This window comes from Pollachius pollachius (genome assembly GCF_949987615.1).
Source record: "Pollachius pollachius genome assembly, chromosome: 20".
Classification (NCBI taxonomy): Eukaryota; Metazoa; Chordata; class Actinopteri; order Gadiformes; family Gadidae; genus Pollachius; species Pollachius pollachius.
In genome coordinates this window covers 8,651,736-8,672,771 of record NC_136953.1, presented here as the reverse complement: position 1 = coordinate 8,672,771, position 21,036 = coordinate 8,651,736, and the positions used below count along the sequence as shown (strand labels likewise).

The 21,036-nt window shown below is 41.0% G+C and overlaps 2 protein-coding genes across 4 annotated transcripts in view; one reads left to right on the top strand and one right to left on the bottom strand.

Annotated features, from left to right (window-relative positions):
- Positions 1-8,078: 8,078 nt before the first annotated feature.
- On the bottom strand, positions 8,079-13,559 carry slc10a7 (solute carrier family 10 member 7). Of its 2 annotated transcripts, XM_079757617.1 has the most exons (13): positions 13,185-13,555; positions 12,532-12,614; positions 11,847-11,983; positions 11,676-11,751; positions 11,520-11,558; positions 11,232-11,267; positions 10,835-10,918; positions 10,252-10,417; positions 9,783-9,834; positions 9,566-9,639; positions 9,244-9,389; positions 9,116-9,153; positions 8,079-8,739 (listed from the first exon to the last, which is right to left on the bottom strand). In XM_079757617.1, exons 1-12 carry the CDS (start codon positions 13,282-13,284, stop codon positions 9,133-9,135), a joined length of 1,014 nt encoding a protein of 337 aa, XP_079613743.1. In that variant the 5' UTR covers positions 13,285-13,555; the 3' UTR covers positions 8,079-8,739; positions 9,116-9,132. The 2 variants fall into 2 exon arrangements, with proteins under 2 accessions (XP_079613743.1, XP_079613742.1); XM_079757616.1 differs by lacking the exon at positions 9,116-9,153 and having other exon boundaries at positions 13,185-13,559.
- A 668-nt stretch (positions 13,560-14,227) lies between these two features.
- The window catches only part of txk (TXK tyrosine kinase), a 14,472-nt gene continuing 7,663 nt past the window's right edge, over positions 14,228-21,036 (top strand). Inside the window, exons 1-6 of one of the 2 annotated variants that reach the window (XM_079757877.1) lie at positions 14,228-14,569; positions 15,423-15,462; positions 16,154-16,229; positions 20,073-20,204; positions 20,359-20,423; positions 20,807-20,866. In XM_079757877.1, coding sequence (XP_079614003.1) covers positions 14,557-14,569; positions 15,423-15,462; positions 16,154-16,229; positions 20,073-20,204; positions 20,359-20,423; positions 20,807-20,866 — 386 coding nt within the window. In that variant the 5' untranslated portion in view covers positions 14,228-14,556. The remainder of the gene's footprint in view (positions 14,570-15,422; positions 15,463-16,153; positions 16,230-20,072; positions 20,205-20,358; positions 20,424-20,806; positions 20,867-21,036) is intronic. The other variant, XM_079757878.1, reaches the window with a different exon arrangement.

Sequence of the window (21,036 nt, the reverse complement as noted above, 5' to 3'; positions counted from 1 at the left end):
CCTTTTCTGCATTTTCTGCAGGAAATGCATTTTCTAGTTATACTTGTCAATGGCCAAGCACTGTCAATCCTACACTGCCTGGTCAACGGCACATGTGATTGTACTGTACGTCAGCAGAGAGCAACCAATAGGTTTAGAGTAACATGGTCCCACCACGTTTTCAACTTTTTTTTTGCATTTACACTTGACATGAAAAATCATTTAAATCCACAAGCAACATATGTGTAATCCAGGGCATATAAAGACTGGGACCAGAAAATAATTACTTTCTCTCCATTGAAACCCATTCATATTTTTCGATCTCATAGGTCCCATGGGCTCTACCGGAAGGGGCGTGACTTCGCCACTCTACAATCACGTGACTAGTAAACTTGGCAAAATCTCTGAAAAGTCAGTGCTGAAAAGTCAGTTCTGAATAAATAAAATGTAATGGTGTCAATTTACACCTGACACATTTTTCAAAATAATGATCGCCCTTTCAAAAAAAATTCTATAGGTATGAACACCTGTTTGCAGAACCCTATTTACAAGATTTAAAAACCAGGAAACAAAATAATACACTGGCAGAACAGTGTGGCAGAACACACACTGGCAGAACACAAATTCATGTTTGCAGACGTTTGAAACTTCTTTTCAGGCTATAATCTCTTTTTTACAAGGTGTCCAGTTTTCAAACACAGATTTACAGGCCATTGAAACTATTTTTTTAAGGTTTGAATTATGACAGGATTCTAATCCCATACAGACATTCATTAGATCTTGGTCAGATGAATATGAGTCACTAACAACCCCAAATCAACAGTAATCTATTTTTTTGGAACGAACATCATCTCATATCACGTACCTTTGGCTCAATCATCCACCTCTGAGTTTTTGGTCTTTTGCTTCCGTCGTCTCCAGTGTATTTATATGCAGAAAACACTGGGATCTTATTAACTGTGTCATAGAGCGTCATGAACCTCCTGGTATATTTATATGTCTGGCAAATGGGCTTGTAGCGACTCTGGTCCTGAATGTTCCCCTGCTCCAACACTCCTCGTATTTCTGGTGGGGTTCCTTCCAGGAAGAATTCAGCACAGTCGCTGACTGATCTCACCACCTCAGTGGCTGTAGGCTCCATGGACATGAGAAGCAGAATGACAAGAGCCAATGGACAGCCACCAGTCACTGATGACATCTTCACAGGCTGCAGATCTGCAGAGCAGGAAAAAAATGAACCAGATAAGTGGATGACCAACTAACAGCAAAATATTAATTAAATCAGATTAATCTTGAGGTTAAATGTAATTCATTATTGATGAAGATCTAAGTGTGTTCACTTAGAATTGTCCACACTATACAAATACCAAATACCATTTTAACCAAAACGTGAAGAAATTGACATTTACTTTAAAGCACTTTTTTTAACATATAGAGGCTGTAAAGATGTACTGAAGGCTCTTACCAGTATCGCAGAGGACAATTGATGTGTGTTTTCTGAATGAAATTGTCCAACAATCGTTTACGTTAAGAATCTAGATCATTCTTAAACACAGCAGCAGTTGGGTGTGGGTTCTCTGAATGAAATGTCAAACAGTTGTCTCTGTTAACAAGCAGTATGCCCTTCGATCATTCTTCGTAATAGAAACGTAATAGGTCAGCACTTCTGATTCCTCTTTAATATAACATAGACGAACCCTTTAGGGTGCATTCTCAGAACTTGCACAACCTTATAAACGTACCGTATTTTCCGCACTATAAGGCGCACTTAAAAGCTGGTAATTTTCTCAAAAAACGACTTGGTTAATTGGTTGATCCATACTGGTTGTAAACGGCGCTCTGTCAAAATGTTTCAGTATGAAAAACCAATAAAAACAATTTAATAATAATAATAAAATGTTTCACTACGACTACGATAAAGCCACACCGCTTGCAGCATTACGGCTATCGTAGTCAGTGCACACAGCATTTTACTGCGCTTACTCACAGTCCCACACCACGTCACGTATGTCCGAACTCTTCAATTCGGACACTATAGGGGAAGAATTCGAGGGATTTGTGGAATGAACTGGAAAAAGTAACTGAACAATTTTGAGTTATGCTAACGTTTGAATTAGCGGTATAAGACTGTTTCTTTTCTTTTTCTTAGCACAGCTCCATCTAGTGGATGCATAACGCATCCCCAGTCAAACGTTTGACTGCAGTATCTTCTATGCTATGCGCCTTATAATCCGGTGCGCCCTATTTATGAAAAAAGTTCTAAAATAGGTCATTCATTGAAGGTGCGCCTTATAATCCGGTGCGCGTTATAGTGCGGGAAATACGGTAGGTTGTGCAATAAACCCTATGATGTTATATACAATATATGAGAATATGTATTTTATGTCATATCATTCACTAATTTCGATATCATAAATTATACACTACCCATGAGCCTCTGTGATTCTCGAAGAGAGCACGACAATCTACCTTCGCAAGTGTGCAACAGCGAACGCCGTCTACTGTGGTAACAGCAACTTTGCAATGTGGACACCAGAAAAAAACAGAAGTGGACACCAAAATGGTTTGGTTGCAGTCTGGTATAAAACACTGCACCATTGCTATTTTGTAGTACTGGTTTAGTTTACAGTTTTTTTCCAATTGATTGAACACTATAGACACATGCTTAGACCAAAGTAGCACAACTTGCAGTTTTTGTTACTATACCTTAAACACATGCAACCATACCTTAAACAAAAGCGCTGCTTTGTACTTTAGTTGCAATTGTACAACACACTTGCTCCTCTCTGCAACACTCGTGCTCCTGCACTCTACACACTATTTCATACATAGGACACTTAATTCAAAAATGAAATCTCATTGTACCTTTGGGAAAATAGACCTATTCAAAATACAAAACACAATGGTTAATTGAAAATACTTAAATACACACCTGAAAACACTTCCTCACAAAACTGAACACCTATCAGCCAGCTACTAAAAGGCCAAAGGGCAATTGTGCACGTCCCGGGGCAGCGCAGAGGAAATATATCATTGTGTGCCGCCATAAGCCTTTGAGGGTAACTGCACCATCATGCAAAAATAGGTCCCTACAATACCCAACATATCATCACACTTCTAGATGCACTTCATGATGCAGCTGAACAGGACAGATCAGAGCAGCCCAGGTTTGTTGTTGTCTAAGATAATGTTAGTTTCCATCGGGCTGTTTTGGTCCGGAACTGGTACACCAACTATAAACTGTTTGAAGTTGTATACTCGCCATTTCTACACCCTATATAAAAAAAATTTCCGGCTTGAAGATGGCGTGTATATGACTGCCAACCACATGCCCGCATGTCTCTTCTGCAGGCAATGGAGCAGGCCTGCGGAGACATTGAGGTAAGGTCAATCCATGGATTGATTCGGCATACAAGGCAAGGATCCATAAGCACACCCACGCACAATTGCCTTGTTTTTCTGTGTTTACAGTACAGTTGTGTTTTTTTGTTTTATTTTGTTTTATTTTTGCTTAAACTGAATTTACTGCACTGTAAAGCACTGTACTGCAATGTACAGTATTGAGTATTAGATTTTTTGGTTGTTGTGAAAATGTGCCTTCTATGGAACTGAATAAAAACAGTGAATATGGAAGACTGCAGTGTTTTATATAGAGTAGACTAGTGTGTTGCTGCTGATCTGAAAGTGTATTCATATGATACAAGTGTGTAACATTTTGGCATCAGAGTGACATTTTGACAAAGCAGGGGTTGACACTTAGGTTTCAAAAGCACTTGCCCATTGGGCAAGTACAGGTCATGTTCAACTTGCCCGAATGTGATGTTCACTTGCCAAAATTATAATCAGAATCGTGAATGGGCCTCTTTTTGCCAGGCACCCGGCCTGGTTTTGGGGGGCTCAGAAAACTCATCCTAGCTCAGACTGAAGCTGAATGTTAGCTTCCACACATGTTGTGTTTAAAAAATAACAAACTTCTCTTTGTTTAATTATTTATCGAACGGTCACATCGTGCCATGAAGTGATTTCAGTCCACCGTTGCAACCTATTAAAACTATCGCCCAGTTATATGTAGACCTGCATGATTTTATGCAAATGTACATAACTAAATGTCAGAGGTAGTAGCAAAGATATGTCTTTTTTAACTTTCACGTTTCTTGTAGCTCTAACTGAATAATCACAATCGCGTTTCTAGTAGTGTTGTCAGTCACGTTACTGGATTTTCTAACTTCGATACTATACCTGGAAAAATATCGATATTCTATACCATTTTCGATATCAAGGGAAAAGTTTTTTTCAGGGAAGAACGTACCCAAAGTAAATAGAGTGTAGGGCGATAATGTCATCTTTGTGCCAAAATAAAGAATGTTGTGCAAGTGAAATATTCAATGTGGATAATACTTGGTTAAAGTGAATAAAGCCATGGAACAAAGCATAAGTGCAAGACAACATTTCCACTTGAAATAATTATCAGTTGGTCGTTATCAGTTGGGAGCGCTGTTTTACTATGAGACACAAATAAAGGTAGATATCTTACAACTTTGATACTTGACACCTCTATTTAAAGTTCAGGGCAAATATAATCGAATGCACCAAGCCAAACTCTCGCAAATACACATATGGTCACTAGATTGCGCTGAAGAACATGTTTTCTGATTGAAGGCAATTTACCTTTTTCTTAAGAAACCTTCTCTTAGTCATTGATTGTAAACACCATGTTTAGTTGCAAAATTTGGCCCAGACACTGGATTATCTGTTTATGGTGGTTTTATGAGATCAGAATCAACTTTGTGGACAAAAATCACAAAGGTAAAACTTCATTTTTGGTAGTTAATGCTAGGGTTGGTAATTTTGGAGAAAACAGCCGTTGAGATTCCGTTGTGTTCTCTCTGGTCCCTCCCTGCCACGCTCTACCTGCTGTAGCTCCTCCCTCCGAACGTCAGTTATGCGCGTTCATGTGAATTCAGTTACATTGATAGGAAGACGAAACACCATTGCAACAACGTTAAAACAATACATGGAATATCATATGCTACACTTCCCTCGCTGTGCTTATCTTGGCAGTTGTGTCAAAGTAGCTTTTACACAAACGTGACTCGGACATTATCCACAGTTGCGTTGAGGCCTAGGCGACGTGTGAGAACAATCTCTTGTGTTATTCCGACCATAACTAACACATAAAACGGACCGGAAAAGAACCATGGGCCGATGCAATACATCCTACGGAACCGTATTAAAACGGTTACATTACAGAACCGTAATGTAACAGTTATCGTGGCTCTGCCTAGTAAAAAACCATACCAGCCGACACTTTACATATTCTTCACAATATACCATGGAGAGATATCACTATTCCTTACCTGTCTATAAGAAATGTAGCCATCTCAGCGTCCGGTTTTACGTCTCTCCGCCTCCCTTTTAGTAGCTGTCCTTTCAACAAGTGTCTGTATTCTTTTTTTCGCTGTCTTAGCGGTGTTAGTTGTTGGTATCCGGGGAATGGGAAATTTAGGGGCCGTTGACGAAGACATTGCTATTCATTTGTTGTCGCCGTAGTAGTGCAAAACTGTCAGACTGCTAGGCTCGTGAACGCTCACGCCGGCACGCACGAACGTCATTGCCAAGGTGGACGGACAGTCCCACAGCCAATAAGAACGGAGAATCAGAGCCTCGTTCTGATTGGTCAAAGTGTACATGAGCGGTGGCAATTTTTGGGGGCGGCACACAGAGGCAGTGGAGAGCAAAGCAATGGGCAGATATTCTCAGAGCACTTCACCTACATATAGCTGACTGGCTATTATGACAGTTTTGCCAAATATTACAGTAAAAAAAATACCCACCCTAGCTTTAAAAGAAAAGGGGACGTTTCTTCTTAAGTCGTTATTTGCGAGTTTTAGTCACAGAATGATATGGTTTGGACTGCAGGAATAAGTGGAGGCTCAGCTTTCATATAAAATATAGTTTGTGAGGGTCCAATTTCGTGAAAAAGATCGCTATTGCTGTGCATGTGCACAGTTATGAAACCCATAACCGTGTTCTTGGATATAACTTTCCTTGGTAATTTGCCTCAATCCAAAGTACTTCCAAACCGCACTCCATCACTTCTCCATTTCCCTTCTACCTAAACCGTTCGCAGAGGCGCTGCACTTGCACTGAAGCGATGCGTGTCTCTCGGACTCGCTGTCCGAGAGAAGAGAAGACAGCGCGCTGCAAATACATCTATTTTGCGGAACAAAAGGTTGTTCTGCAGTTTCTAAGAACACTTGAATAAATAGCCTTTATATTAACATCCACCCAAAATCCACTTGCCCGTTCGGGCAATCAGAAATCAATCTCAACTTGCCCAAATATTACTTTTAGTTGCCCCGGGCAAGCGGGCAACCGTTAATGTCGAGGCCTGCAAAGGATTGTTAGGTTTCGATAGAAGAGTTTCAATTTGACATAGATGTGAATGGTATACTTCTCAGTGTTGTGTCATATTTGCTTGTGTGTTGAGTTTTGACACAATGAGCCAAGTTTTGCAAAATGTGTTCAAGCAATGGAAAAAAAAACTGTAATAGTAGTTTGGTTGACTACACAAGCACACACACACACACACACACACACACACACACACACACACACACACATTTACACACACACACGCACACACACTCACACACAGACACACACACATTTAAACACTTATAGACACACACACACACACACACACACACACACAAACACACACATACAGAACCTGACATTCCTCTGGCCAGATCACAACACACAAACACTCATTCCTCTGGCCACATAAGAGAATTGAAACTGTCATCCAGAATTCAGATTCTTAGAAATCTGCTTCAGAGAATGGTCTGGTATTTAATAGAAGAGACACTTCGCAACACTCAGAACTGTAGCCCGAAATTCACAGATAATCTGGTATATGACCGAATATGACCATAGTACTAGAGGGACATAATGTAATATTTAATATGATGCTAGTACTAGATACATAATGTAGTATTAAATATGGCCGTAGTAATAGATCAATATCTTAGTATTAAATATGGCCCTAGTACTAGATACATAATGTACTATTAAATATGACCCTTGTACTAGATACATAATGTAATATGAAATGACCCTTGTACTAAGATACTAGTATTAAATATGTCCCTAGTACTAGATATATAACATATGATTAAATATGACCCCCGTACTAGATACATAACATATTAGTTAAAATTACCATAGAACTAGAAACATAACAAGTTTTCTTTGCGAGAATTTACTTAGAATTTGTGTGTTCGTGTGAATGTCTTTGTGATTGTGTTTTCTTGTGTGTATGTTTTTTCTTCTGTGTGTGTGTGCTTCTTTCTTTTTTGGCCCAGTTGCATTTCCTGCATCGTTCTGAGTATATCAGGGACGGGGCATTGCATTGGACAGAGGTTAAGGGGGAACGCGGGACTTATCCAGCCTTCGTTTTAGTGTTCATCCACTTACCGTTGCCAGACAACACAACAGCACACGTGACTTGATTAATGCCTGAAGCATCGAACTCATGAGGCTTGAAGACATGTTGGGGTCCAACACCAGTGTGTCATCCTAAGTGGGATGAGACGTATCGTGTAGTATCATCCTACTTAATGAACTCTACCTGTCTGCTCCTAGGTCAGCCTCAGATGATTGGTCCCTCTAAGCCAATAGAAGGTCGCCTGGCCGTGATGCCGCTCTGCAGTGCGGTTTGGCGCCCCAGCGGAACATGCGGGGCGCGGACATGGAGAGGTCTCTGGAGAGGTTGACCATGGGCTTAGAACTACCTCCAAGAACTACAATGGAAAAAGATGCTGACCGTACACAAATGTCTCCCTCAAACAGAGGTGGAGGAGAATGAGCGCGTGGTCACACTCAACGTTGGAGGGTTCCTCCAGCTCCAAATCTTCTATCGTCACACTTGGTGTTGATTATGTCATTTGTCATGTTAATGAACGCTCATGACTGTTAAAACATTATTTAACATTATTAACAATGTTAAATAATGATATGATGATTAACACATACTCAATATGATATGTATGTGAATAAAAATAAAAAATATGACAATTAATTGATGGAAAAGTATCTACAGTAAATAAAGTATTATTTTATTATCGTGTGGTAGACAAAATCAAGAGATAAACATTCTGAACAACTGTCGTAATGTTACTTTCAAAGTCCAATAATACAAATATTCACAAAATATATTTTTGTCCGTGAAAAAACAACAACATTCTTTGTGTATTTAAATAAAGATTGAGAGCTGCATACTCCTGCGATTCACGTTGGAAAAAGTATACAATAGAAAAATAGGAAACATTGTAAATCCTTGAGATTGGCCCCATTTTACAGATAATAACTGGCTCAAACCAGGCAAACCTCAGAAAACTTCAATACAAAAATACACACTGTCTTATTCTAACCTTTATATTAAAACACAAATGTTATACCATATTCTACCTTCTGTATAAAAGAACACTCGAATTTGGAAGTTTTCGTGCAAACGAAGTCCAGGCTCCCTCGATTTGCCCGAAGGAGCTAAGGCACTGATAAACACTATTCCTTCAAACCACACGCACGCACGCACACACACACACACACACACACACACACACACACACACACACACACACACACACACACACACACACACACACACACACACACACACACACACACACACACAGTGTCGCCATGGAAACACCTTTGGTCCAATTAGATGGGTGTGAGGCTGGTCAGCTTCACCGCCTACAGAATGAGACAGACGGACGGACAGACACACGGAAACAGACAGACACACAAGAGGGGGATTAGAACGCTGAATCTAAACAGATTGCTTATGCAGAGGGCATGGGGATCGTCCAGAAAACATCCCAATGAAATCATGAGGTGAAATCACCACCACAGAGTGCCACCACCAGGTGTCATCACCAGAGCAGGAAATAGAGAGACTCCCAGGTCCAAGAGTTGAATCTAACTGCAGACTAATTATCTGTCTCCGGATAGAAGCGTGTGGATTAAAGATGGAGGAAAGCAGGTGTAGCAAGCTGTTGTATAGATGAAGGAGGAGGTGCTGCAGCAGCAGGAGGAGGAGGAGGAGGGTTCTTAACAGTGTAGAACTCACGCTGGACAGGGATGCTGCTACTGCAACAACACACGGGACTGGAGAAACACGGGCAACGCTGTTAACGTGTGTGTGTGCGTGTGCGTGTGCGTGTGCGTGTGTGTGTGTGTGTGTGTGTGTGTGTGTACCTTCTGGCGGCTGGTCATCCAGGCCTTGATGGAGGGGACCAGCAGGGAGCCCAGTAGGATCTGTGCCGGGTGGTAGATGAGCAGCGGAACCGACATCACAGACAGCTGCTGGTAGCCTGAGAACACTATCTTCAGCATGGGGATACCTGATGTCACACACACACACACACACACACACACACACACACACACACACACACACACACACACAGTCTGTCAGCAGGTATGCAGGTAAAGTGTATGCAGTGTGAACATCTGTGTGTGTGTGTGTGTGTGTGTGTGTGTGTGTGTGTGTGTGTGTGTGTGTTTTTGTTTTGCGTACCCAGGGTCAGTGATTTGTGTGTAGAACAGAACAGGATGGCTACTGTATCAGCTGGGGTGAACCCTGACCCCGACCTGTGGAAAGAGAACCGTATACCTCTGATGACATTCCTCAATCAAATACACAGACAGACAGACAGACAGACAGACCCACTCACACAAAACTATATATACTGTGCAGTAGTAAAGGAGAGAGAGGGGATGGAATGAGAACTGACCTTCGGGTGAAAAGAAAAATGATCAGCATGAAGCTCAACTGGATGGAGAATACTGCAATGAAAGCATCGCACGCAAAACATCAGTATAGGAGAAGTGAGGAGCAACATATTTATTACACTCAATACAGGAGTAGTGAGGACCTACATATTTAACCCATTCAATAAACAACTAGTGAGGACCCTAATATTTAACCCATTCAATAAACAACTAGTGAGGACCTTAATATTTAACACATTCAATAAACAACTAGTGAGGACCTTAATATTTAACACACTCAATACACAACTAGTGATGACCGGAAGATTTAAAAAACTACATTTTATAAGTGGGATCCTATGCAACCTAGACATTTAAAAAAGGTTTAAATGTATACATCTCATCGATACGTGACTTCAGAGGACCTGCGTACAGTATACACTGAACACACTTGTGAGGTCCGAGGGGTATACATTATGAGCATTGCCATACTTGTTAGGACCACCACCAGCAGGCTAGTGGGCTCCAGCTCTACGTCGGGGTTGCTGAAGGTGTCGCAGAAGGTGGTGTAGATGATGACGAGGAGGATGAAGCTGCTCACCGTCCCGAAGGGAAGCTTACGGCGCTCCAGACTCTCCCGCAGAAACCTCCGGCACAACTACACACACACACACACACACACACACACACACACAATTCAAAAATTAAATACAGATACAGTTAAAAGTGACATATTATACCACCAGGGGTGAGTGTGATTAGCTGTTACAAGCCGTTTTGAAAATCTGCCTCTTCTGACATCACAAGTGGGCGTGTCCACCTAGATGTGTGCTGGATAGATCAGTCTGCCAGAATTGCCAGTGGACTGTAGCAAACGTTGCTCATCTATCGGTCATACATCTAGGTGGACACTCCCACTTGTGATGTCAGAAGAGGCAGATTTTCAAAATGGCTTGTAACGGCTAATCACACTCACACCTGGTGGCATAATATGTCACCTTACCACATTGCATACATATACGACAGACAGTAACAGACAGACAGCGTGAGAGAGTACAGACAGACAGGTGCTGACCTGACCCAGGAGGAGAGGAACGACCACGGTCATGAAGAGCTGAGAGAAGATGGAGGAGAAGGGAACCGAGGAAGACGAGCCAAGCTGGGAGAGGAGAGAGAGAGTCATTTACATATTTACATTAAATTACAAACGTAGGTTTCATTGCAACGCTCCAATGTTAAACAGCTTTGTCTACACATTTCGTTATTTTAGAATAGGGCTATGGTTAGGTTTCCCATGCCAATAAAGCCCCTATAAATTGTACTGAATTTAATTATTAATGCATTTGAAAAGTACATTTCCCTGTCCCATTTTAGGGTCTATGAGTTAGTGTGGTTTCAGCACAGAACAGAATCCATAATATATAACATCTTAACTTTTTTTGGCACTGGGTGTGATTAATAGGTTTACTTACAAACAGCAGCAGCAGGACAGGAGTCACTATGATGCCCTGGAGGACAGAGAGAAACCTAAATAACTAATGACATCACCAACAATGTCATTAACTAATGACATAACAACATCGTCAACGAATGACATCACTAACAACGCCATTAACTAATGACATCACTAATACGTAATTAATGACATGACTACATAATGACATCGCTAACAGCATTAATTACATCACTTACGTCATCATTAAAACCAATGACACACACACACACACACACACACACGCACACACACACAAGTTAGTTACCAGGAAACTTCCAAAGGCAGAATTAAAGATGGCAGCCGCCTATAGAAAGAGAAGAGAAAAGAGAGACTTACCAACATGTCATTGTTAACTGTGTGTTTGTGTTTTTATTATATTACATAATGGGTGCATGAGGTGTGTATGTGGTGTGTGTATGACCTCGTTGCCACCGACTGCTTTGGTCAGAATTACAGCAGAGGAGACTGGAGGGGGCATGCAGCCCACGGTCTGTAACCTAGGCAACCACACCAGAAACATCACACATCAATAACAACGATGTCATTATATAGATATAATACAATATACAACATTCATGCCAAGCACGCTCACCCCTTGAGCAGCCATGGGTTAATAGCCGTAAGCGCCAGCAGTTTAAGGAGCAACCAAACAGCCAATGGGAAGAAGATCAACGTGAAGCTCTGGACCAATAGATGAAGCCGAAAATGTAACACTGCACTGGTCAATTCCTGGAGAGACAGACATATGCACAGGCAATAGTAATGCAGCAGTCCGTTTGGTGTGATCAGTAAATAGTCAAGGATCAGTGTAATGTGTCAGACAGTAGTATTGTAACAGTGTGATGTGATCAGACAGTAGTAACGGAAGATTTTGATGTGATCAGACATCAGTAGTAGAACAGGGTGATGCGATCAGACAGTAGTTTTGTAACAGTGTGATGTGATCAGACAGTAGTAATTGAACATTGTGACATGATTAGACAGTATTAATTTTATAGTGCGATATTATCAGAGAGTAGTAATAGAACAGTGAGATGTGGTCAGAGTAGTAATGGAACACTGAGATGTGATGAGACAGTAGTAATAGAACAGTAAGACGTGGTCAGAGTAGTAATGGAACAGTGTTATCGGACAGTAGTAATGTATTAGTTTGATGTGATCAGACAGTAGTAATAGAACATTGTGATGTGATCAGAGAGTTGTTGTAAGACAGTATTAGTGGAACAGTGTGATGTGATCAGACAGTAGTAATAGAATATTGTGATAAGATCGAGTACCTCTGATTTTAGCGAAAGCCCGCTGTTGAAGAAGATGACAGAAACGGCCACATAGGACACAGTGTATTCTGGTCTCAACGGACCTGAAACACACACACACACACACACACACACACACACACACACACACACAGTCACAAATACAGAAAAGCATCCTCACAAGCATGTGTTTGTTTTTAGAAAAATGTCAAGTGGTGAAAGTAACGAAACTTTTAACAAAAACAGTGTATTTCAACGGTAATATCAACACCACCGCATAGCGCAGGTGTAATGTTGACATTAGGCGAAATGCAACGTGTCACTTCTTGCCAGGTAGGTAGGTTGGCTGGCAGGAGAGACACACACACACACACACACACACACACACACACACACACACACACACACACACACACCACCACCACCACCACCACCACCACTACTACTACTACACAACTACACATCTACTCTTGAGTGTGTATATGTGTTTGTTTGTGTTTTAACCGCCAGCAGCTATGTTCAATAAGGGAAGCCAGTTAACCCCACTATTTCACGTCATCGCACTAAAGAATCGTGTGTTCAGTAGATAAACAGTAATGCGTCCAAAGTAGAGAGATAGTTGTAATAAGCCTACAGTAGATAAACAGTATCTGCAGCACAGTAGCACTCCTCACCTCCTTTGACACCGAAGCTGGGCTGTAGCTTAGCCGATAAGATAACCACTACTATCCCGATAATGAACCATTCCTTCCGTATCCTGGCCAGGAGGCCCATATTCCCAACCAGCCGTCCCCTTTTCCCCGCTTTCCCTGTCCGCGCACGAGTTGAACAACTCCGGGTAGACCGGCGGAACTTGGGAATAACACGGAGACATAAATAAAAGAGGGAGCCTGTTCTCTAAAGCACGCCCCCCTCTTCCGCTTCAACTACATTGGTTCAATGTGTCCACGGTCCAGAAAGGCCCCATCAACGGCACATATTTTCTCATGCACATATTTTGGCTTGGGTTGTGCACTGTAGGACAGTGTTGTTTATGTGGATAAAGACTGTTTTTAGCCCCATGTCTCGGCAGGGAAGCCGTCAGTTAGTAGGATCCCTCTATGTGATTGTATTGTAGGCCGTGGGCCACGTCACGTTGTTACCGTAAAGTAGGGTGTATGAGCGCCTTACTCTACCGTAAGGGCGTTTACGCAATTACTTTTTAATATTTGTATTAATATTTGATAATAATATTTGGCTTGTGCTGCTGCTGCCTTTATCCACATATAATCAATTTAAGTCATCGAATCTTCTCTTCTTTTTATCTTATCATGAAAGACATGCACATATAAGAGATTGTGTGTGTGTGTGTGTGTGTGTGTGTGTGTGTGTGTGTGTGTGTGTGTGTGGGTGTGTGTGTGTGTGTGTGTGTGTGTGTGTGTATTCGGTGTAATATCTTAACTTATCACGTAGGTCTTGTAAAGGCATGTAAGCTTGATAAACCTGTTAGATTATCAATCTCGCTTCCCAAAATGTGTGGACCTCTTGTTCCCCTTCTTTGTAAATCTAGATCCAAATCAAAGCATTGAAATGTGTGTGAGAATGAGTGCGAACATCAGAGTGAGTTTGAATGTGTTTAGGTAAGATAACGGATATTGTGTGGTTTAGCACACATCACAACAGACTTCCTGTAATTCTTTGTTTCTCTTTGTTTATTCTGTATTTTCTCTGTCTGTCTGTCTGTCTGGCTGTCTCTCTTTCTTGACTTCGCTGATGATGTAATCAATGACATACTGCTAATGTTAGTAAAATAAGACAGTTGGGTCTCTTCTTTCTCTTCCTCTTCCTCATCTTCCTCCTCCTACCACCTCTTCTAACCTTTAAAAGTTGTTAGGTGGGTTACAGGAAACTCTCTCTCTCTCTCTCTCTCTCTCTCTCTCTCTATTGTCATCTCTTTGTCACTCTGTCACAAGGAGACATTCATCCTTGTGATGAGTGCTCGCACACTGACCATTGGATATAGCTGAGAACTCTGACCCCAAGGTGAAGAGGAGAGGACACTTCATCATGATTCATTCCAGTAAGAACACACAGACACACAAAAATACAGAGTCCGACACACACACTGACACACACACCCACACCCCCAACCCAACACACACACACACACACACACACACACACACACACACACACACACACACACACACACACACACACACACACAAACATGTATGACATGGTTTAAGTTATCTGTAAAACTGTTAGGACTTGATTGTAGTCTTTTCGCTCGGTTCTTCGTATCAACAGTAGGGCTAGAACTGAGCGATTTTCAAAATACCGCAATTGTCCTTTAAGTCTTCAAACAAGATATCTGTAAAACTGTAAGAACTTGGTTTAAGTTAAGTCTTCAAAAAGATATCTGTATTACTTTAGGACAGCGTTTAAGTTAAGTCTTCCACAGATATCTATAGGACTTGGTTTAAGTTTAGTCTTCAACAGAAACCTATATTATTGTAGGACAGGGTTTAAGTTAAGCTTTTAAACAGATATCTGTCCTACTTTAGGACTGGGTTTAAGCTAAGCATTGAAACAGATATCTCTATTAGTACAGGACTGGGTTTCAGTAAATGCTTTAAACTGTAGGACGTAGAAAGAAATATGACTTTTCAAAATGAAACGTTGAAGGTGTCCCACTGATGGTACGGGATGTTGGTTAAGACCAAAGCTTACACACGCAGGCCTGGCCACAAGCATGCAGGCACAAATGCAAGCAGGCACTGCACCCCCCCCCCATTTCCTGACAACTACCTTTATGTGAAAACCACATACAGAAAAAAAAAAACAGTTTACTTTTTCCGCCCCAATAAAGTTCCTTTAAAGCTCTTTTGAATAAATAAATAAAGTTATCTCTCTCTCCGTCTGACTTCCAGATCAATTCATATTCTGCTGCTGCTGTGTGGTCCAAAGCAGGTAGAAAAACACACTGTTCTCCCTGTGGTTAACAGGGAATGCCACCTTCAGACAGTTGGATAGTACCAGATGGGCGATACAATATGGTCTCAGAGATAAAAAGTTCTTTAAGAGATAAAATGTTCTTTAAGAGATAGAATGTTCTGTAGAGAGATAGAATCTTTGGTAAGAGATAGAATGTTCTTGAAGAAATGTAATGTTCTTGAAGAAATTGAATGGGAAATATAAAGTTCAGTAGATGGTCTGTAGATAAATAGAAGGTTCTGTAAGAGATATAATTTTTGGTAGAAGATAGAATGCTTAGTTGGAAAGAGAACATTCTGTAAGAGAAATAATGTTCTGTAAGAAATAGAATGTTCTGCAATAGATAGCATGTTCTGTAGAGAGATAGAATGTGCTGTAGGTGAAAGAATGTTAACTGAGAGTTATAATGTTCTGCATAGAGATAGATTGTTATGTTAAGGGGATTGCACACTACCCTGACATAAACCAACAAACTATACCATACCTGTTGATGGTTGTTGGCTATTGACAGATTACATTCTTTTTGTTGGGGAACAGAGTTGGTCAGAAGAAGCATAAAGTTCAGTAGATGGTCAAACAACATTCCATAGTTTGTTTGTTGGGGCATGTGCAAGCACTATATGACATAAAGTGTTGTGATACATTGATTACATGATTGATTGACCAGTAACCACATGGAGATGGATGAAAGAAGGTCCTCTAAGTGTTTCCAGTTGCAGATCTACCCAGGACGTGCTCGCAGGGTAGGTTTGTGTATGTATGTATGTGAGTATGTGTGTGTGTGTGTGTGTGTGTGTGTTTTGTGTGTGTGTTTGTGTGTGTTGTTTTCATTAACACTTTATATTACAATATATTATTCTAACTTTATTCAAGACGCAGGAAGGTCCACATAGACAGCACATAGATTAAAAATAAATAAATAAATATATATATATAAATATGAAACAATGCAAAACATTTAAGAAGGATGCAAATGAGGCATTACCAATTATAATACAAACACACTTAAAACACATACAAGCTTCGGGTCCAGAAGCAAGATGAGTACCTTGTGTTACTCTGAGAGATATCAATTAGAGACACAATAATCGTGTACAAAGACCCAGTCAATCTGCCCATGAATCTATACATAAAATTTCTCAGAACAGCATTAAAAGTGAGCACATTGTTTGTCATGAACATTTCACTGGCACCAACCCCCCCTGGGAGTTTTAAGCAAAGTTCTCAGAGCATCATTATATGCCACTTGAAGTTTTTTCATTTTCGCTTTATTATAATTACACCACAGGTGTCCAGTATACAGTAGAGTGCAATACGTTTTGAAGAGCGACATCTTGAAATCAGTAGTACACATGTATAATTTGTGAGCCAGCATGTTTGCCTGCCCTTACAGTATACCACAATGACGCTGCACATCATCATCATCACAGACGTCATCTCTTCCGACCTCTCGTCCCAGATATTTAACCTTCTTTACAACCACTAGTGGTTCACCTGCCAGTGAGAAAGAAGGAAAGACAAGCTTCCTATCCTCCTTGGTTCTAGCAATCAGTACCACACTTTTCGTTGAGTTAAATTGAATATCATACATTATGCCAGATTGAGAGCATATTCTAAGAAGCTGCTGCAGGCCAGCACTGGAGGGCCACCAAATCATCAGTGTAAAGCATATGATTAATGAGGCTATCCCCCACCAAACAGCCAGTTTTACACTCCTGTAGCTCTTTAGATAGATGATCCATGTAAAGATTGAATAGTAGCGGGGACAGAATTGCCGCACTCCATTGAAAACATAGAAGGGTGTGGACATACTCATCCCCCACCTAACTTGCATAGTTTGGTGAGAGTACCAGAACTGCAGTATCCTAATTAGCTAAGAGGGGACACCTCGCACATGTAGTTTAACAAACTGTTTCCAATGATTGATACGGTCAAAGGCTTTTGACGCATCCGGGAAACACAGGAAGACTGTGCTATTGCGTGATCTGTACCCATGGACAATTTCTTTAAGTGCATAAATACACAGATCAGTTCCATGCTTACTCTTAAAGCAACAATATAAATAATAACACCTTTTATTATTTTACCTGAAAGGTTGTGTGCAAGTAAAAATTATCAGATATCAAATTCCTTTTCCCCTTTGTCTCTCTTTCATCAAGACAATCCAAAACTCTTTTGTTTAGGATGCTGCAGATGTGTCCCTAGGTTAACGGTCACACAGATCTCTCTATAATTGTTTGGATCAAGTTTATCTCCATTTTTGAAGACTCATCTTCTGATAATTGGCTCATTTAATTGATGATGTTATTGCCCTCTGATGTCTTTTTAAGTTTAAAGGAGACATATTATGGCGTTTTCACAACAAGTAAACATAGTATTTGAGTTCCAGAAAATATGTTTTTGAAGCAGTTTGCTGGATATAGCTTTTTGAAAAAAAGATCTTGCCTACCGCTATTCCCCTCTGATTCAGTCACTTCAGAATGCCCTGTTTCTGGTGTCTGTAGCTTTAATGCAAATGAGCTGTCAGACTGAACCACAACATGAAGGAGAAGGGATTGTTGCCGTTTGCGGACTCCTGGAGCTCTATATCTTTATAATATAATATAATAATAATAATAATAATAATAATAATAATAATAATAATAATAATAATATATATGGGTATTTATATAATAGTATATCTAATATCACGGCCAAAAGCTATGTGCGCCTCGGATGATATTATGAATCATAAAGACTGCGTCTGACGTCTCTGGCACTTCCACAACAAGTAAAGACTCGTAGTGGGGGATATTTCGGCCATGGTTGAGAAGAATTGGGGGAAAGGAACTTTGGCCTTGACTCTCTGAAGTCCATGAACCGCGACATGGAGGAGAAAGGGATTGTACTGCGGGAGCTGAGCTGCCGGAATGCTCCCCGCGCCGGAAGCTGAAAAGTCTGGCGGGGATAAATCGGCGGCAGTCCGGCAGCTCAGCTCCGAGAGTACAATCCCTTTCTCCTCCATGTCTCCTCCTCCGACGGGGGGAGCTCGGCGGCAGTCCGGCAAAGAAAGGGATTGTACTCCCGGAGCTGAGCTGCCGCCGAGTTCCCCCCGCCGGAACTGCTCGTCCGCCGGTCCACAAAATCTTAGCTATGCTCTGATTGGAAGGGAGTGGGGAAATGGGAGGTAATATTAAACTGTGCCCACTTCCTATGTAGGAGGGGTCGCCGAAACCATGGACATATTATAGAATGGACAGCGGATTCCAAAATGGCGCCCATTCATTCCTATGAAAACAACTCAATGTTGCAGGGCAACATCAAGGAGAGATTTGCTTACACATCAAGGGAGCCTAGCCACGCCCTAGTTCATGACGTACCGGATGCAGAAATATTCATTTTTTTCTAGCATTGTTAGCATTGTAGCATCATAAGCGAGTGGTCTGAGCGATCACAGTCGCATTGTTTACCGACCATGGAAGTATAAGTTTACTTCATAAATATGAAAGATTGCTCCATATAACACCAACAGAATAGTAAATGTATGTAGGACTAGAAAAAAATACAGTTCAAGGTTATTGCTTAAGAAACAGATTCCAACTATTTATAAAAAATGCCCTCTCGAATGCCAGGCCGAAATAACATTTGTTTCACTACGACTCCTTTCAGCTGCCCACCCCTCCTTCTCCAGCAAAAAATAATAACATAAAATGGCTAATAAAACGCTTGAGGTGGCGTTTTGAAAAGAGAAAACTTACATTTTTTTAGTACATGGCATGAATATAATTATGAGCCTTTGATTGATATCCAGACATTTTTTGCGGGGCACATTCCTGTTCCCCATTTGTATTGGAGTGAACGGAGATATCTACTTCTGGGCCCCTTGAATCGAGGGACCCGTCCACAGCCCGCTTAAACAGCTGCAATACCGGGCTTGGCCGCTGAGCACTGGTGGATTGCGGAAGTATGCACTGTTCCTGGGGGCTTGGCCGAAACTGACTCACTCCTTTGGTAACTGTAGGCGGGGTTCTTTCAGAAATGCATATCTCACTCAAAACATCATGTACAGACTTGTTTCAAAGTTTGTATGCGTGTGGGAGCACCAGAGACCCAAAACAACACCCCGAATCCCAGGAAAAGGGTTGTTTTCCTTATACGTCCTTTAAGATGTTTTATTTATATATTGGTTCTGCATCTGTTATTAAGGTGTTAACAGGACTCTGGTCATCTATGACTGTTCTTTAAGGATTTTAATTTGTGATATGATTGTGATATATTTAATATGCTCTTTATATTTTGTTATTGTTTTATTTTAGATAGATATATACACACATATATTGTTATATTTTTGCATATATTGTTTGTATAGATACATTTGTAATATATTACTCTCTCTCTTCCTCCCGTCTCATTCTTTACTGCTCTCTCTCTCTCTTCCTCCAAGTTTCTCTCTCTCTCTCTCTCTCTCCTTCTCTCTCTCTCTCTCCTCTCTCTCTCCTTCTCTCTCTCCTTCTCTCTCTCTCTCCTTTTCTCTCTCTCTCCTTCTCTCTCTCGCTCTCTGTCCTTCTCTCTCTCTCTCTCTCTCTCTCTCTCTCTCTCTCTCTCAGGAGGACAGGTCTAGAAGGTGCCTCCCCCCCACCCCTCCCATTGAGGAGGATTACGAGGACCAGGGGTTGATAAGGGTGGTTGCTATGTATGACTTAATGGAGATCGAGGACACAGACCTCAGACTCATTAAGGTACACAAATACACACGCACACACACACACACACACACACACACACACACACACACACACACACACACACACACACACACACTATTACATGATACAGATCCATGCTAAGACACATTCTGGACGGTTGATGGCTGATTGGCGGTTTGATTGACAGGGAGAAGAGTACACCATTCTTCACAAACAGACACAGCATCGGTGGAGAGCTCAGGACAGAATGGGGTGAGAGGAGGAGGAGGGAAGGAGGAGGAGGAGGAGTTGGAGGAGAAGGAGGAGGAGTTTCTGCATGCTGCTTCCTCTCCCTTACTCGATGACCTCGAAAAGCTCTGAAGGAGGATGTTTATAGAAGTGTGCACATGGTCCATGCATAAATATGTATAGTATACAAATAAATATGTATAGTATATACATATATATATATATATATATATATATATATATATATATATTATAATATATGTATATATATACATATATATATATTAAAATATACACAGCTATAGAGCGGCTGATGAAAGTGGGACATGCTGATAAGGCTGTGCATTTACAAGTGCATAAATTGAAGTCCAAGTTTGTGTCTTTGTGTCTTCCTCTAATCTCTATAGCAACAGAGGCTTCATCCCCAGTAACTATGTGATGGAGAAGATCTCTAAGGATGCCAATTTGTGAGTCTCCATCTAGGTCACAGTAGTATTAGATGTGTTATAGGTTAGAGGTTACTCTGTAGTGTGAGATGTGTTAGAGGTTAGAGGTCACTCTGTAGTGTTATATGTGTAGAGGTCAGAGGTCACTCTGTAGTGTGAGATGTGGTAGAGGTCAGAGGTAACTCTGTAGT

Bases quoted from the DNA above. Each gene is read 5' to 3' on its own strand.
- slc10a7 (XM_079757616.1), bottom strand. From the start codon at position 13,284: ATGGGCCTCCTGGCCAGGATACGGAAGGAATGGTTCATTATCGGGATA. The intron at 12,615-13,184 runs GTGAGGAGTGCT...TGTGTGTTTCAG, and splicing joins CAGCTTCGGTGTCAAAGGAG to GTCCGTTGAGACCAGAATAC. The intron at 9,835-10,251 runs GTATGGCAATGC...CTTTCATTGCAG, and splicing joins GCTGGTGGTGGTCCTAACAA to TATTCTCCATCCAGTTGAGC.